Genomic DNA, 19,138 nt, shown 5'->3' with positions numbered 1-19,138 from the left:
CACTAGGCATTCAGCTGAAGCTGGGGTAGAGACTGGTATTATAAAATCTTGAGTCCCTCACTCCCTTATTGAAATCCCCTGGTTAACAGCACCTGGGGTCATCGATTGGAGTAACAACGACTGAGAGCAGCAGAGCTGGTAGTCCACAGTGGAGTTTTCATTGTGCCACTATCAGCTGTATTTGGAAGTTTTTATGTGTTTTTATATTTTATGTAAACCGCCACCAGCCGGCTAGGTCAATAAATCAAATTAATAAATAAAATAAATAAGATATCATTTTGGGAGATCTCCAGCCATAACCTGGAGGTTGGTAGCCCTAATGTAGAACAGGGCTGGCATTGGAGGTTGGTATTCTTGGGCAGTCACCAGAGCACAGGTGGTATGGGCCACTTGGGAAAGTACACTTCAGTCAGAAACACAGAGATGAAGATTTTTCTGTCAACTTAACCTGATGCATCTCAGGTGTTCAACATGCAACAAAGGTGCACTTCGTCCTCAGTGTTCAGGAGATTGTGAGCTTTTCTGCATGTTTTAATTTTAGCATCATGTTTACCCTCTGAAGATGCTGTATTCTGACCGCTCCACATGACGTCGCCAACCTCCTGTGTCCAGCCAGCAAACTGCTCGCTATACCCACCATTTAAAAGTGCAAGTTGGTGAATCCCGAAAAGTGGATTCACCAGCCTAAAAGGTGCTTTCTCCCAGTGGGCAACCAGCAGGCCACCAGCCAAAGAAATGTATGGAGGTGAAGAAACGCTGTCTCCGCCTCCCATGTCCCGCCCTCACACCCGCCTCCCTCTCCCTTCTTACGGGGGATGGGAAGCGCTTTTTAAAAATGGCAAACAGCCTGTAGCAACAAATAAATGCACAAGCATGCAGGCAATGCCAGGAATAAAAGTTTTTTTCCCCAAAAGTTGTGACACAATCATGCCACTCTAAAGTCCACACACCCCAAAAAATCAGGAACAAGATTAATGTTTAAAAGTATCTAAAGACTCGTGATTCCATAAGGGGTGGCATTCAAAAAGCACTATGCATCTATGCATAGGCATTTAAATGGAGAAATATTAATTTAAAAAATAGTGGGCATAACGGGACCTTTAAAACATGCAAAAAGGAGATTGGCTGCCTGGCTTGATTGGCAGGAAGAAGAGAGTCATGTATAAGGCACATTGCTATCTTCTGCCATATCCAGCAGCAGTTGTAGAGGGGGAGAAGTATGAAAAGGTGGCAGACAAGAGCAAGACAGCAAAATGGTGTGGAGGGGCTGGGAGGCACGATAGTATTTAGCACTACACCACTCAGGTAGCATAACTCTATTTTTACCAATGTGCGGAAATGCCCTGTCTCTTACCCCCAGCAATTTGAGGCTTCCCCTCAGGATTCCAAGCCTATATCTGTTCCCAGCTGCCCCAGTTCCTCCAGAGAACTGGGTTTTTTGATACATTGTCTGTAGTGGCTCATCACCATTCTGGATTCTTCCTGGAGTCTGGTTGATAGCACTGGTGGACAAAGACTGGTTTTGGAGGATGACTGTCATGCCAGGTGGAGGAACAATCACAAATGCTTGCCTGTCCATACTGGATGATGCAGCCACTGCAAAAGAGGGGAAGTGAAGTTAGGGAATTCATTCATACGGGTGACTCTTTTCTTGCACTGAAATGGTCTCTTGGGTGTGTGTGTTGCTATATGATTGTAAACCTGTATATCAAGCCTTACATAAGAAGCATACTGTGGCATGAAACAATGTGTGAGCAGCATGTGAATCAATGTTAAGTTTGTTTGGGGGTTTATTTAACAGCAGGCGGGGGGAGGGATGCAATGTCAGCAGTGGCAGAAGCAGTTCCCACCAGAACAGTTATAAAGAAGTGTTTTTCTCTCTAATGCCTCTGTACAATGCTCATCTCTAATGGAGAATATATTCCCCCAGGTGACCATGAGCATCATGGCAGGTAGAAGGCTCCATTGTCACAACAAAGAAGCATTGGTAAAATGCAGTATGGCTTGTTGACAAGTTGGTATAATGTGGTAGGGATCCTAATTCTGTCAGGTGAATCGATAACTGGTTGACAGATCATAACCAAATGTTAATGGTTCAGCATCCTCTTGGATAAGAGTGACAAGCGGAGTTCCCCAGGGATCTGTCCTGGGGCCTGTGCTGTTCAACATATTTATAAATGATTTGGATTTGGATGATTACAGGGGGTACTTATTAAATTTTCAGATGTCATTTCAAATGTCATTTCAGATCAGCATTAAAATATTTTCATCATTTTGGGGTCTACTTGAGTCCCACATGTCAAGGAAGATCCATGGTGACTTTTCCAGTGGTGAGGGTGCCTACATATGTGGCATCTTTCAACTTTCTGTGTAGTCTCTGGACATAAATGAACCATTTTAGGGCATACTTTGATATTTGGATTTGGGGCAAAAGGTTTGCAAATGTTCTGTTTTCAGCTCTTCCTAACAAACCAGGGTATGGGCATAATTTGCGGCCCAGATTAAACCGAGGACCGCTATCGATGCTGCGGGTGGGGCAGGCGGGAGAAAGACACTGGAGGGAGGGATCCCTGGGTGCATGTGGCCACAAGAGCGACTTGGCACCTTGGGATTGGGCAAGAGGGAAGGACTGGCACAGACTCAGCCATGCACCCGAACCAGCCTCTTTCACTGGCTGATGTGGAGGAGCTTCCTACTCTCCCTCCCTAAAAAAATAAGGGGGTGACAGTTTGGGGGTTGGTTGGAAGGATGTGATTTGTTACAGTTTGCATTACAGTTGTTATATAATTGTCACAGCTTGTGGATTTGCAGGAGGCAGAGTCTGTTTGGTGGGGAGTAGGCAAACACCCCAAACAGGGAGCTATAAAGAGGCTGCAGACCTGTGAGCGGGTGCCAAACCCGGTTGGAGGAGGCGCAGGTTTTACAGGGCCAGGTGGCCTGGGACAGGTACAGAAGAGGTTTGCACCTCCTCTGGTGTCTTGGGCGGACACTTCCATGGGTAGGGATTACAGTGGTTTGGAGGAGCCTGTGTTCCCAGCTGGGAACCGGTGCAGGTTCTGGGCAAGCCGCTGCAGTGGGATTTAGGGTAGTTGGCTCACTGCAAGCAGCTCCCAACCTCCTGCCATGCCAACACTCTCAAGGTGTTTGTTATTAAAGCCGTGGCCCTAAACTCCCACCCTGCAAGTCAATGGGAAAGCACTCTTTACCCCTATAAATGCATCCACATTTTCCAAATTCAGTTCACACACAGCAAATGCAGGGTGATCCACATATTGTTGCCCACTGGAAACCCTCTCAATAAGGCCACTGTTCTACCATTTTGCTTGTTTTGCTGTGAAGCCCTGACCTGTATTATGAGGTAAACTTTATACCCTCAGTGTGAAGCAAAAAGATACCATTTTCAGTCTGTTGTAGTAATGATAGTGAGTTCATTTATCTGTACAGCAAATTTTAGTTTTATAGTGTGGGAAGACCTTTAAAAGTTTGATAGATATGTTTCATGCCCATTTTCAGAGACAGAAGTACAAATGCTCCCCCTTTGGGACTTCTCTCAAAGGACACATATACCAAGCGTTAGTTTTCTAAATCCTGTGGAAATAGTGTATTAGCTTTGATATAAATACAATGAACAGACAAAGCTGCAGCTTTTACAATGTAGTGCTAACAGTCAGCAGTAGTCTCCAGGAGGTTATGTAGCATTCAGCGATAGTTTCTAGGAATCTCTGTTCAAGTCAGAGCCTGAAAAAAACAATGCCTGAAGAAAACAACAGCTAAATCTCTTTTCAGGAATTACATTTCTAAATCCATTATCTAATGTACCCAAACAGTGTGCTGGGCATAGTCATCTTGCTATAGGCGATCACCATTTTGTGCAAAAAAGTTAATGTATATATTTGGTACACATAATGGTACCCTCAAAAACCAAATTTTGTGTTTCATCTACTGTAGCTGGGAAATATACATATTATTTGTTTCACATAACATGGCAGTCACGCATACTGAGAGGACAGGCTGCTTTCCTAACACACGGGAAAGAAGCATCAGAGATGCATTTTCTGAATGTTTTTGCACTTGAAGAAATAGCAGTGAGAAAACAAGACAGAGAAGTGGACAGAGAAGCACTCTGTTGTGCAGACTCTCTCCCCACCCCCATGCTTCTCTGGAGATCTAATGATTGGTAGGGGATCTTCTGCCCTGCATGTTGTTGCCTATACCTCTGCTGTATTGGTTTATTTGCAAATAAAGGAAATCTTACCAACACAACATTGTCTCTAGTGGACTCTCATCCAAAGGAAACCAAACTTGGCACCACTTCCAGAACACCTCCACACTCAGGGAAGCGGGAAGAATGTAATAACAATAACACCATCGTCTTCATGGCTGCCTTTTGTTACAAATGAAGAAAGATACCATTCTGTGCTCAGAGAACTGAGACAAGCACTCAAGGACTACTAGCCCACCCTCTTGCACCTCATGGCATGTCCCCAGAAAATAGGACGACCAGACCAATAATTTGCCCAAGTGTTAGTTGAACTCACTCTGCCTCCTAGTTTTGCAGGGTCTGTTTTCCCGTGAGGTCCCAAAGGTTCCCTTTTCTCAAACAGAAAGTTCCAGTACTTTGGAAGCAGTTTTATTGCTATTAGACTTTGAATGTTGCTTACATAGTCACTTTGTTCCACTCCGCCCCACTCCTGCACCAAACCCTCAGTTCTCTACTAAAGAATAGCCAGGTAGAACAACCACAACCATAAGGGTTTTCTCTAGCATTGCCAGGATGGACGATTGTGGGCATGGATATTAGGGGAGGGGGAGGTGAGTTGTGATATTAGCTGCTGCGTGATGTCACTGGGGGGGGGAATTGGAAGTAACATAGGTAGAATCATAGTATCACAGAGTTGGAAGCGGCCATACTGGCCATATAGTCCAACCCCCTGCTCAATGGAGGATCAGCCTAAAGCAATCATGAAAAGTATCTGTCCAGCCGCTGCTTGAAGACTGGTAGTAAGGGGGAGCTCATCACCTCCTTAGGCAGCCAATTCCACTGCTGAACTGCACTGAGTGTGATTTTTTTTCTTTATATCTAGTCGTAGATAGTCGTAGATAAACTCCATGTAGTTTAAACCCATTACTGTAGATCCTATCCTCCACTGCCAACAGGAACCTTTCCCTGCCCTCCTCTAAGTGACAACCTTTCAAATACTTAGGGCCATTCCACACCAGGATCTATGTAGCAAATTGGTTGCGGAACGAAAAAACGCCATTTTAAATAGTGGAATTCGTCGTTATGCATACCTGCCTTTGTAGTGGAATCCAGTTGTGTTTCTATTGTTTCCCACAGGTTTCCGGTCTCAGCAAAAATCGCTAGCCAGGAAGCAATATTGCCGAGCTTTGTCCCGCCCCTGGCCATCAAGCAGCCAATGGGCGGCCGTTATCATGCTCCCGAAAAGCCCCTTTCCCTTTAAGGAAGGTTTAAAAAAAAATCGTTGCAACGAATCTGCGTTGATTCGTTGCAATGGAGAGACCCATCTAGCTAGCAGGTGGCATGTGAGCTGCCGTTTCATCATTGCCACACTCCCCCTGAGTGAAAAAAAAAATACCCCCCCCCTCATGAGCACGATTTTCGGCCGAAAATAGAGTGAAAAATAAAGGGAAAATAAACCAGCAAACGGGGCTGTGTGTTGCTTGGTGCTTGGTGACTTTAAACAGCTCTGGGGAGGGACTGCAGCCAAGGAAGCCTCGCTGGGTAAACGGAGGCTCACCAGTGTGTTGATCTCCGCTTGCTCCAAGAAAAAAAATGGCAGTTGCTTCGCCGGAAGATCAGAGGAGAGAGCCAGGGGGAGGGACTTTGCAGAAACCGCAACAATGGTAACGCACAGAACTTTCCCGCTAGTGTTGCAGGTTGGTTGCAAGAGTGTAGCGCTTTCCGGAAGGTGAATCCACTTTTTGGGATTTCCCTGAAAGCGCTACAACGAAGCGCTTTTTGCGGATCGGTTTCAGGAATGTTGCAGATTGTCAACGACGTTGTGCATAACAGCAAAACAGTAGCGATTTCAATTTGCAACCATTGTGCAATTTTGAACGAGTGCGGAATGGCCCTCTAAGACAGCAATTGTGTCCCCTCTCAACCTCCTCTTCTGCAGGGTATCCTAAAGATATATTCCTCACTCCTCCACATATAGCCACCTGGGTGACCTTGGGCTCATCACAGTCCTGATAGTGTTGTTTGCATAGAGCAGTCCTGTCAGAGCTCTCTCACCCTCACCTACCTTACAGGGTGTCTGTTGTGGGGAGAAGAAGGAAATGCGATTGTAAGCCACTCTGAGAATCTTTCAGGTAGTGAAAAGCAGGGTATAAAAACCAACTCTTCTTCTTCTTCTTCTTGAAGTGAAGCCTCCAGAACTATACACAGTACTCCAGGTGATCAATGTGGTATATAGTGGGACTATGACATCTTGAGATTTTGATGTAATGCCTCTGTTGATACAGCCCAAGCCTTCTTTACCACTGCATCTGCTGATATTTAGCTCATTCTACAAGTACCCCAAGATTTTGTTCACTCACTCACTCACTCACTCACACACGAATGCTGGAAAAGGACAGTAAAAGGCCTGGTATTTTTTGCAAAAGAAGGATACAAGGTGTTTTGCATACTGAACATTTCTAGAGGCTCCACCCATCAAAGCAAGTGGCTTCCAAAGTTACTGGTGAGGTTGTTGCTGCAAGCAAAAGCATTCTTCCTTCCTCTGACTTCTGGCCTTGCTTGCTTCTGCTTCTCCTCATTTCCTCACTCCAGCTAGGAGTCTTCTTATCCATCTGTGATTGTGGGAGCTGGTGAGTGGCCCCTTGAGTATTCTTTTAGCAGGGAAGCTTATGGCATTCCCTTCTCACATCTTCCCCCAGCCAAGTTCCCCTCCCTCTGGCTACCATTTTGCTTCTCATGATTGAGCTGGCAAGCAGTGATGTGTTATGTGCACCCTGCATATAATTTGAAGCCAACTTAATGGCATATCCTTTGTTCTATGCCCCACTATTCCCGCCGCTGCCACTTTTCTTATTTATTTATTTAGTTTGTTTGATTTATCTATATATGATGTAATGCAAATCAGTCCCAGAATAGCAACCAAGGTAGAGAAGAGCAATGCTCCAAAAGAAATCATGTGGGGGGAGAGCAGAAATCCACCCTAGAGATATTTATCTGTGAAAAAACCTAGACGTGTGAGGAACCCAGACAAAGCCAGAGCAATCAGAAGCAGCTAGCAGTCAGAGCAGCAAGCAGCATGGGTAAGCTGGCCTCCTTTGGTACCCACTGTTTTGTGGCACCTACTCTCATGGGCCCCTGCAAGAGAGCGGACTGCAAAAGTCTGGTGGAATGCAGAATTCTCTCCAGTTGTGCAGTCTCTTGTTTGTATCTAAGCTGCTCCATGTTTAAGAATGGATGGATATCTTTCTGGATCTTGGCCCAGGCCCTTTCCAGTATCTCCAAGGTCCATTTGCCTACATTATTACCTCTTTTCCCCCAGTGACATTTCCTCCACTTGATTATAGATGCCCCAAGACACCTGGCCAGCAGAATGCATTTTCTGTTGTTATCTAAAGAGGTATCATGTCAAAGTGGTACTCTGGAAACATTTGCAAAGTGTTTCCAAAACAGTAACAAGGGCTGTCTGGGCAAGAGGCAAAATAAAACAAAATGTACCACTCTAACTGTGAGGAACTACTTCCGGATGTTTAGCCAACAATTCTTTTGAATTTATTTCAACCATTGGTTCTGGTCTGACCCTCTGGGGCAACAGAAAATAACTCTGCTCCATCTTCTATATGACAGCATTTAAGTATTTGAAGATGGCTATCTTATCACCTCTTAGTCATCTTCTCTCCAGTCTAAACAGTCCAAGTTCCCTCAACCTTTACTCATATGACTTGGTTTCCAAACCTCTCACCATCTTTGGAGTACTCCTCTGGACATGCTGGAGTTTCTCTACATCTTTCTTCAGTTGCGGTGCCCAAAACTGAACATAGTAATCCACATGAGGTCTTACCAGAGTGGAGTAGCCCCAAATCCCATTTGCCTTTTTAGCCACCGAGTCACACTGCTGACTCATGTCCAGTGTATGGTCTACTACTACTGCCAAGACAAGTCTCACTCATCCTATAGTAATGCATTTGATTTTTCCTAGTTAAATGAAGAACTTTACATTTATCACTATTGAAATACATTTTATTCATTTTAGCCCAGTTTTCCAGCCTGTCAATATCATCCTGTATCCTGATTCTGTCTTTTGGTATGTTTGCTACCCCTCCCAGTTTAGTGTCATATGCAAATTTAATAAGCACTCCCTCTATTCCTTCATTGAAATCATTTATAAATATGTTGAACAATACAGGGACAGATCCCGGAGGCACTCCAGTCATCACTCCTTTCCAAGAAGATGACAAACAATTTACAAGCACCGGTTGGGTGTTATCTGTCAACCAGTTCTCAATCCCCCAACAGTAATAGGATCCATACTGCATTTTACCAACTTGTCAATAAGAATATCATGTAGAATCTTATCAAAAGCCTTACAGAAAGCAAGGTAAATTATGTCCACAGCAATCCCCTGATTTAGCAAAGTAGTAACTTCCTCAAAAAAAAAAAAAAGAGAGAGAGATAAGGTTAGTCTGACATGACTTATTCTTGATAAAGCTATGCTGACTCTTAGTAATTACAGCCATCCACTCTAGCTGCTCCAGGACCAACTAATTATTTGTTCTAAAATTTTGCCATATATAGACATCAAGCTGACAGGTCAGTAGTTACCCGGATTCGCCTTTTCCCCCTTCTTGAAGATGGGGAGAACATTTGCCTGCCTCCAATCATCTGGCACATAACCTGTTCCCCAGGCAATTTAAAAAACAATGGACAGAGGCTCAGAAATCAAATCTGCAGTTTCTTTTAGTACACTTGGATACAATTCATTTGGACCAGAAGATTTGGTTTTATTTAAAGAAACTACGGGCCATTCCGCACCAGGATCTATGTTGCAAATTGGTTGCGGGAAGAAAAAACGCCATTTTAAATTGTGGAATTCGTCGTTATGCATACCTGGCTTTGTAGTGGAATCCACTTGCGTTTCTATCATTTCCCACAGGTTTCCGGTCTCGGCAAAAATCGCTAGCCAGGAAGCGATATTGCCGAGCTTCGTCCCGCCCCTGGCTGTCAAGCAGCCAATGGGCGGCCGTTGTCATGATCCCCAAAAGCCCCTTTCCCTTTAAGGAAGGTTTAAAAAAAAAACGTTGCAACGAATCTGCATTGACCCATCTAGCTAACTGGTGGTGTTTGAGCTGCCGTTTCATCGTTGCCACGCTCCCCATAACCCCCCCCACCACACACACACACACATGGGCACGATTTTCGGCCGAAAATACAGTGAAAAATAAAGGGAAAATAAACCAGTAAACGGAGCTGTGTGTTGTTTCTTGCTTGACTTAAAACAGCTCTGCAGCCAGAGAAGCCTCGCTGGGTAAACGAAGGCTTGCCGTGCGTTGATCTCCGCTCACTGGGAGAAAAAAAAATGACGATCGCTTCGCTGGAAGATCAGAGGAGAGAGCTAGGGGGAGGGACTTTGAAGAAACCGCAACAATGGTAATGCACAGAACTTTCCTGCTAGTGTTGCAAATTGGTTGCAAGAGTGTAGCGCTTTCCAGAGGGTGAATCCACTTTTTTGGATTTCCCTGAAAGCGCTACAACGAAGCGCTTTTTGTGGATCGGTTTCAGGAGTGTTGCAGATTGTCAACGACGTTGTGCATAACAGCAAAGCAGTAGCGATTTCAATTTGTAACCATTGTGATATTTTGGACAAGTGCAGAATGGCTCTACATGTTTATGGTCTACCGCTACAGTGATCCTAGGCCACAACTCCCATCCCTCATCACATGAAATGATTCTGCCACACTGAACACGATTCCCCTTGCAAAAGAAGACTGAGAACTAGGAATTGAGCAGTTTAGCACTTCAGATTGTTATATGGCAATCAGGATTTGTAGATTATAATGAAGTTTTAACAATTGGGGTACATGAGTGTAAATTTTGTAATTTTCTTGTTTTATTTGTACAACTAAAGCTTTAATTTGTGTAGAGATAACTGCTTTGTCTTTGAGTTTAAAGGTCTATCTTAGAAAGATCTATTGTGAAAATATTGTGAACCATGAGGGGTAACAATTCCTATTGATGAAGTTTGAACAAGCTCTCTGTTTTTCCCAAGAGAAGTATTAGTCTAGTCCTGTAGATGGCGATATTCATTCAGACATTTATTCACTCATTCATGGACTTTCATATAATATACATTTGAGTAATTTTAGCTTTAAAATAATGTCTTCTGTATAAGGAATGTTGTTTGTAGTCTAAATGTTGGAAGGAAGCCTGGACCTTTTAATTTTTTTCTCTCTTTTCTCGGATATCCTGGGCCCTGACTGTAAATAGTCTTAAAGGTCAAAACCAAAACTTTGAACCAGATCCAGAATTCAACTGGCAGCCAGTACACCTGCTTCAGCACAGGCTGAATATGAGATTGCCAAGGAGTTTTAGTGAAAACCCTAGCAGTCACATTATGTACTAGTTGCAATTTCTGGGTCAGAACAAGGGCAGGCCAGCATAGAGCAACTTACAGAAGTTTAGCCCGAAGATGGCCATCACATCCATGTAGCTAAGCTCTAGTCAAACATCACACCCACATTCCTGCTGAGTATGAGATCTTCGATTGCACCTCATCTAGGAAGGGCAAATGTGCTTCCTGATCTGGCCCTTTCCTACCCAACCACAGCACCTCTGTCTTGGAGGTGTTGAGTTGCAAGTGATTCTAAACTAGGAGGGGTAGCAAACACAGCAGAAGACAGAATCAAAATACAGGATGATCTTGACAGGCTGGAAAACTGGGCTAAAATGAATAAAATGAATTTCAGTAGTGATAAATCTAAAGTTCTGCATTTAGGTAGGAAAAATCAAACGCATCATTACAGGATGGGGGAGACTTGTCTTGGCAGTAGTATATGCGAAAAGGATACACTGCTAAAAACATCTTATTAATTCTTAGGGCCATTTCCCACGGCGATCTTTGTTGCAAATTGTTTGCGGAATGAAAAATCGCCATTTAAAATAGTGGAATTCGTCGTTTTGCACACCTGGCTTTGTAGTGGAATCAGTTGCGTTTTTTAGCGTTTCCCACAGGCTTCCGGTCTCGGCAGAAATCGCTAGAAAGGAAGCGCTATTGCCAAGCTTGTCCCGCCCCTGGCCGTCAAGCAGCCAATGGGCAGCCGTTAGCATGCTCCCAAACAGCCCCTTTCCCTTTAAGAAAGCTTTTTTAAAAAAAAAAACAGACCCATAGCAACGAATCTACATAGATTCCTTGCACTGGAGAGACCCATCCAGCTGCCTAATGTGATCTATCGTTTGATTGTATGATCGTTGGCACGCTGGCTCGAGTGATAAAAAAAAATCCCCCCCCCCCTTCTCACGGGCTCGATTTTCGGCTGAATTTATGTGTAAAAAATAAAGGGACTTTATTTCTGCAAACGGGCTTTTATGTGGTTTGTGCTTAGTGACTAAAGGTGAAGGACTGAAGCCAGGGAAGCCTCTAAACAGAAAGAGGCTCGCCGGTGCGTTTATCCCCGCTCGCTCCGAGAAAAAAAAATGGCGATCGCTTCGCCGGAAGTTTGGAGGAGAGATCCAGGGGGAGGGACTTTGAAGAACCAGCTACAATGGTAACGCACAGGTCTTTAGCGCTACTGTTGCAGATTGGTTGCAGGAGTGTATCGCTATCCGGAGGGTGAATCCAGTTTTCTGGATTCCCCTGAAAGCGCCACAACGAAGCGCTTATTGCTGATCGGTTTCAGGATTGTTGCAGATTGTTGACGACGTCGTGCGTTATGGCAAATTAGTAGCGTTTTCAATCGGCAACCATTGTGCTATTTTTAAGCCGTGGGAAATGCCCCTTAATGTGGCACAGTTTTCACAGCACGAAACCCATCGTTTTATATTCGTTTTTGCATTGCAAACGCTCCAACAGCGTTTTTTCAGCGAGGCTTCTGAAACGAGTTTTACGGTGACTTTTCTTGTGTGATGGCACTGAGGACAGTCTTTTTCTTATGCATAAATGTTAGCATGTTTTTGGTCTCCCCTATTCTGCTCCCAGTCCTTCATCTACCAATGGGAGCTCAAGCACCTGCTGCCTTTGTCAGCAATCATGTGAACATGACATTTGCCCTGGCAACCAAGCCAACTGTTGTTGTTGTTGTGGTTGTTAGGTGCGAAGTCGTGTCCGAACCATTGCGACCTCATAGACAATGATCCTCCAGGCCTTCCTGTCCTCTACCATTCCCTGGAGTCCATTTAAGTTTGCACCTACTGCTTCAGTGACTCCATCCATTCTCTATCGTTCCCTTCTTCTTTTGCCCTCAATCGCTCCCAGCATTAGACTCTTCTCCAGGGAGTCCTTCCTTCTCATGAGACGACCAAAGTATTTCAGTTTCATCTTTAGGATCTGGCCTTAAATTAGTAGAAATTGTCCCATGGTAAGCTTGGCATTTCCTCCACAGGCTTCTGTGAATGCTCCTGAGACTACAAAGTTCTACTTCTGATTAGTGACTATTGGGAGGGGGGGGGCTTGTTTGAAAGTTTATCAAGCTGGTGAAGTGGAGGGGTCTGAAATGCCAGTCCTGGATTGGAGGCGAATGAGGAAGCAGAGCTGCTTCAGGCTATGGGCAGAGGCTCCCATTTTGGGCTTGCCTTCACGGGGGGAGGGATAGTATAGTGGAGGCTTTAACTTTGCATTGGAGCCTGTGGTTTGCTGTGATCCATCCTGCCCACTCTCTGTGAGGAACAGTATACCTCAGAGGGGGAAAGGTGGTAGTTTTGGCATTCAGAAGCCTGTCTATCCCCATGGAAAAGTCCCCATGTCCATGAACCACAATTTCCATAATGCCCTGCAAGCAGCATGTGCCAGAGTGGTGGTCAGGTGACTTTGCAGAACAACAGAGGAAGTTCCCCCTCCCGCAGTCAGAATGGTTTAGAATGCAAAAACTCAATAAAACAACATAGCATAGAACCAGAGCATGTGCATAAACAGGAATGTTTTTAAAATGTTTTTTAAAAGGAAGATTTTAAAGTGTCAGCAAATTGACTGCAGAGGAAAGCAGTGCATGCATAATAGGCCCAGATCACATGAGGTGAAGTTAGAAAAAGGCAGTTCAACTCAAAACCTCATTGTGAAATGATGGGATCCACAAAGGGATCCCATAGAGGAGACATGACATCACGGTGGCTTTAAAGATCGGGATACCTGCATATAGTAATATAGGCACCAGAATGGAATTCAGTTTAGGAACATGGCCATCTGTTGTAGTCAGATATGCAGGGAGGTCAGATAGAAAAAAGTTGAACAAGCTTGGAGACAAAATGCATCCCTGTTTGGACATACTTGGACATTGGGATCTTATGAGAAAGAGTGCTGCATGCATCTACTCTAATCTGACAAGTATTTTCTAAATTTTCAGAGCAAAAGTAAGAGATGGTGTTCTATCCCTAATTTTTTTAGCTCTACCCACAATAAAGAGTCAAAAGCCTTGCATAGATCGATGAAAGCACTGATCCAAGGTAGAGTACTTTGCCATAAACCAAATTTTCTCTCTTTCAGGTAAGCTGTGGGCAGCTACCCAGTCTTGTAATAAAGCATGGACAGTAGGCTGATAGGTCTGTAGTTCTCCAGATTATCCAGGTCACCTTTTTTTAAAGATGGGGATAAGTATTGAGTTCAGCCAAGAATCAGGAAGAATGCCATACTTATCTATTAATGTGAAAAGATTAGCAAGGGAAAAGATTAGCAAGTTTTCCATAGTGTTCTCCTTCAGTAGATCTGCCATGATGCCATCTGGCCCAGGCACTTTGTTCGATTTAAGGGCCTTTATAAGATCAGTGATCTCTTTATGTGAAACTGGGGCCAATCAGGAACATCTGAAGTCAACAGGGGGACATAGGACAAACCAGAAAGGAGAGGATCATTAAAGAGAGTAGCATAAAAAGAAGTCAATCTATGAATTGGGATGTTATGAACAAAGGTGTCACCCACTGGAGATTTTAAGCCAGTAACTATAGACCAAAAGGTTTTATTATCATTATTATCTGGCTGCAGAGAGGAGTTGAGACCATTTAGCCATAGCAAAGAAATGCTTCTTCTGCTCTAACAATGATTGGCATTCCCTCCTCAACTCACTATACAGAGAGGAGGTCCATGGGAAGCTGCTGGAACACACCTGGTCATATAAATATCACAATCTTTTTAAAGCATGAGAACATTCATTGTCAAACCAGGAATTGGATGCTTATTTAGTTACTGTTGAGCTAAGGGGCTGTGACCAAATTATTATTTCATATTGGGGGCATCTAGAACAGAGCCAGAAGAAAGCAACCTGTCTACTTCATAGTTAGCCTCAGAATTTACTAACAATGGAAAATGGTCGCTTTCAAAGTGATTACCAATAGAAAATTTGATGACAAACTTTCTCCAGTCTATAGAGGGGATTGCATAATCAACCAAACTGCAACTCCAAGAAGAGACATAAGTAAAGTGGCTAACACTGTCTAGGGTCATTTATGGAAAAACCAGAAACTGGGAGCAGCAGAGCAGCAGGTCCACAAGGGAGTTAGGATATCGGTTATGCCACCATTGACTGTAAAGGGGGTTTATATGTTTTATAAATTTTCATTGGTATCTGTATTTTGTAAATTGCCATGAGACGGCTGGGCCGAGAGTGGCAGTCTATAAATTGAATGAATGAATGAATGAATGAATGAATGATAAAGTTGCCCTCAGTCATGTTGATCAGAAACATTCAGAAGGCTTAAATTGAATTTTATACATAGGTCCATGAATGAATGACCTGCCTGACTGATAATCAGCTGTTTAGATTGTCTGTTCAGGGGAAAGAGAAAAGGGGTGAGCGCAACATTACCCCAGTGCACAATTCTGCTTAATTGGATGTTGTTTGCTCCAGTTCTTGCATTGAAATCTCCCACTGTGAGAAGGGCAGTTTGAGGATATCTATCTACAAGCGATTCAAGATAAGCATTCAATTAATTCCAGTGTGGTTTAGAAAAGTCCATAACAGAAAAAGGAGGGAGATAAACATCTATTAAAATAAGTTGAAAATCTCTCAATTTCAACAGAAGGACTTGGGCAAAAGGTGGACATGGGTCAAGGCATTTAACATTAAACCTGCGTGAATACACCTGATGTTTTGGATGCCATTACCTTGTCTGAAGACCCTTCCCCCACAAGAGTATCCATAAATCTTATGCCTGTGAACCCAGTTCCAAATTCAGACTGTCTACCATCTATGGAAAACCACCAAAATATAACTGCAGCCTGTCCTCTCCAATCTCCTGGAATTTTGCTGGCTGGGGGAACAAAAGAGGTGATCTTGATCTAATGAACTTCCTAAAGAATTTGGACATGATTTGCTTTCAAGAGACTTGGTCCCTCACTTGATGTCTTGCTTACAGGCTACTCTTCTTTCTCACTCCCTGCTTTTAAATTGAATAGAAGGGGATGCCCCATGGCAGGATTGTGTTGCTTGTTTCGTAATTCTGATGGAAAGTACCTGTGGTCAATGATTGCATGATCAAAGTCTCTCTATAATTGCATGCTGCTCTTCTCCTGGCAGTTTACCAGGGAAAGGGAAATCAGCCACAAGATCCTTTTAAAAACAATTAGCCAGGTGGCTGCTGGGGGGCTGTTCTATTACATCAGTATGGGTGCTCTCCTCTTCTGGAACTGATGGGCACTGAATTGGAGTAGGCTGGGCTTCCATATGCCACAATGGTTCCTCCCAGTTTATCAAATCCTGCTGCACTGCATTCAGTGGATCATCAATGCAGCTGGACAGCCGCAAACGCTTCAGTATCAGAGGCCTAATAACGGTATTTATGAAAGCCCTTGCTGGAAAGATTCTTTTAACACATAGGGATGGCTTGCGACTAAGAATCAATGAGAGGATTGTAGAGGAGGCAACGGTTAGGAGGATCTTCTGTCCTTGCTGGGGAGAATTAAGTTGTTGGGTATGTCATAAATGAATCATGGCAATGCTGATCTTAAGTAGACAGGTGATTTTTGACTCTGTGGATGCCTTTCCATAATGGAGGCCGGCCCATGTTGTTGCCTACTATTAGGCATATTCTTTCTGGTTTAATTACCAGTTGGAATTTGAGTGGACTCAATGCCTGTTCACAGTTCACAGTTCTGGCTATCAAAGCAAGCTGGCAACCCTCTAATAAACCAGAGCATTCTCTGGTAGCATCACACCCAGAGGGCTGCATGTTTTGTAGAGCTGAAAATGTCATCCCTAACTCTTCATCGCAGCATTCGCCTGGGCCACTGGGCTCCATCTCCCCCATGAGTTGCAGGGGGGCAAAACAATTACAAGTTTCCTTGTTATAAGTGCAACTTTCCATTGTAGTATCAGTAAGTGAGAAGAGGTCTGATATCTTAGATTGCTTTGCAGCATAGGGGCTTCTCCCCTTCTCTTGGGTGTTTGCCAAAAACCATAACAGCCACTAAAGGGCAGGATAAAAAGCTGAACAGATATTCTTCCCTAGGCTAGCTAATGCTTCAATCTTCAAACAAGTGATGGGAAAAGAACAATCCAAGCCGAGAGGATGAAAATCCAATGGATGTTTAAATTTAAAAAGTTAATCAGGTAGTCAAATAAGGTCCGTGAGCCCAAACACTCTGGAGGCTTCCTTACTATTAAAATTATCCCAGGACGAGCTTTCAAGATTAATGATTCAAGAGTCAGTATTTGTAAAACAGCTAGTAAGAAAAACCTGGTCCTTGATGATAGCATTTAAAAACAAAGCTCTTCCCGGAGTGAAGATACATGCGTCTTTCTTCGGCAAGGCAGAGCCACAACCCCCAGCTATGCCAGTAACTGACCAGATCATCTAGCGAAAGGTATTGGGGAGAGATGGGCACGAGCCAACCCACAGGTCTCCATGAACCCATGAAATGGAGTAGTTCATGGGTCGCGAACCAGGATCATATGGCCATGCCCCTGATGGCCACAAATGACTGCATATGGGTATTAACCCTTTGTGCATGTTCTTGGGATTTTTTAGGGGCGTAATTTCCTCCCTTGGTGCATGAGCATGAGCATTTCTCACTGCATAGATGGGGCTTAGGAGGGTTGTCTTTTGGTTACCATGGCTACTCCAATGTTTTCCCATCTAGCTTCATTGGCATCCTTGTTAGCCAAAAATAGTGCACCCCTTGGTTTCAATGGGAAAGGATCCTTATTCTGTCAAGTGGATCGATAACTGGTTGACAGATTGTAACCAAAGGGTACTTGTTAATGGTTCTGCATTCTCTTGGAAAACAGTGACAAGTGGATTTCTCCAGGGATCTATCCTAGGGCCTGTGTTGTTCAACATATTTATAAGTGATTTGGTTGAGGGTTTATAGGGGATACTTATTAAATTTGCAGACGATACTAAACTGGGAAGGGTAGCAAACCCAACCAAAGACCGAATCAGAATACAGGATGATCTTGATAGGCTCGAGAAGTGGGATAAATTGAATAAAATGAAGTTCAAAAGGGACACGTGTAAAGTTCTGCATTTAGGTAGGAAAAAACAAATAACCAATTTAGGATGGGGAAGACTTGTCTTGGCAGCAGCATGTGCGAAAAGGTCTTAGTAGACCACACATTGAACATGAGTCAACAGTGTGACTCGGTGGCTAAAAAGGCGAATGGGATTTTGGGCTGTATCAAATAGAGTATCATGTTCAGATCATGGGAGGTGATGGTACTGCGTCACTCTGCTTTGGTTTGGCCTCACTTGGAGTACTGTGTTCAGTTTTGGGCACTGCAGTTGAAGAGGGATGTAGACAAACTGGAGTGTGTCCAGAGGAGGGCAACAAAGATGGTGAGGGGTTTGGAGACCAAGATGTATAAAAAAAGGTTGGGGAAGCTTGGTCTGCTTAGCCTGGAGAGGAGACAACTGAGAGGGGATTTGATAACCATCTTCAAGTATTTAAAAGGCTGCCATATCAAGGATGGAGCAGAGTTGTTCTCTCTTGCCCCAGAAGGACGGACCAGAACCAATGGGATGAAATTAATTCAAAAGAAATTCCGTCTGAACATCTGGAAGAAGTTCCTGACAGAGCGGTTTCTCAGTGGAACAGGCTTCCTTGGGAAGTGGTGGGTTCTCCATCTTTGCAAATTTTTAAACAGAGGCTGGATAGCCATCTGATGGAGAGGCTGATTCTGTGAAGGCTCAAGGGGGTGGCAGGTTACAGTAGATGAGTGATTGGGATGTGAGTGTCCTGCATAGTGCAGGGGGTTGGACTAGATGACCCATGATGCCCCTTCCAACTCTATTATTCTATGATTCTAGATGAGGTACATAGAGCATAGTTATTTCATCTTAGCTTAGGCCATTTTTGCCTAGCTTGTTGCCTGTCTATCTGGATTTCCCTCTGTACACATTCGGGAGCCCTTCTTTCACCAGCTTACTGGAAAGAATTCTTCATACACCACCTTATTATTGTGTTGTATGCTTGTTTGACAGGGGGCTCTGGAACCAGAGAAGGGCTCCTAAAAGGGCCTTGGTCAAAAAAGGTTGAGAATTACTGCTTTAGGTGGCTTACAAAATAAATGTGAAACCAGAATGCATCTGACTCTTCCTTTCTGTTCTATTCTATTTCTCATGCTTCATGAAGAGGAAGAAAGAGGTGCAAATGAGATTTTCAGTCTTTTATATACTTAACAAGGATTGTGGCTTGTAAATGTAACCTTGACTTAAAATGTTACCAAATAGACATAAGATGAAACTACGTGACCCATTTTTAAGGAGTCAGGCCTGGGGAGCCTGCGGCCAAACAGTCCCCGAGGAGAATGCCATTTCAAAAGCCTGCAGGAGCCCATGGGACCAACACATGGGGGAGGAGCTCAGGAAAATAGAACAGGGGGGAGTCAGGACCCCTCCTCAGCCAGTGCCACAGTCCCAAGCTCAGCTGGGCTCCCACAGGCTTTAATACAAACATTCCACACAGCTGCCATGCGGCTGCAATGGGAAGAGTGCTGCTGAACACAGAGAACAGTGCTGAAC

The 19,138-nt window shown here is 44.0% G+C and overlaps 1 protein-coding gene across 4 annotated transcripts in view; it reads right to left on the bottom strand.

Annotated features, from left to right (window-relative positions):
• The window catches only part of LOC143829739 (membrane-spanning 4-domains subfamily A member 15-like), a 35,821-nt gene that overhangs the window by 10,907 nt on the left and 5,776 nt on the right, over window positions 1-19,138 (bottom strand). For 3 of the 4 annotated variants that reach the window (XM_077321090.1, XM_077321088.1, XM_077321091.1), the window contains one exon: window positions 1,355-1,596. In XM_077321090.1, the coding sequence (XP_077177205.1) occupies window positions 1,355-1,579 (225 nt within the window). In that variant the 5' untranslated portion in view covers window positions 1,580-1,596. Of the gene's footprint in view, window positions 1-1,354; window positions 1,597-4,538; window positions 4,624-19,138 lie in introns of those variants that run through there. The other variant, XM_077321087.1, reaches the window with a different exon arrangement.

Source organism: Paroedura picta, chromosome 2, assembly GCF_049243985.1.
Source record: "Paroedura picta isolate Pp20150507F chromosome 2, Ppicta_v3.0, whole genome shotgun sequence".
NCBI lineage: Eukaryota > Metazoa > Chordata > Lepidosauria > Squamata > Gekkonidae > Paroedura > Paroedura picta.
The sequence above is the reverse complement of the archived record's forward strand: the minus strand, read 5'-3'. Positions and strand labels throughout refer to the sequence as shown.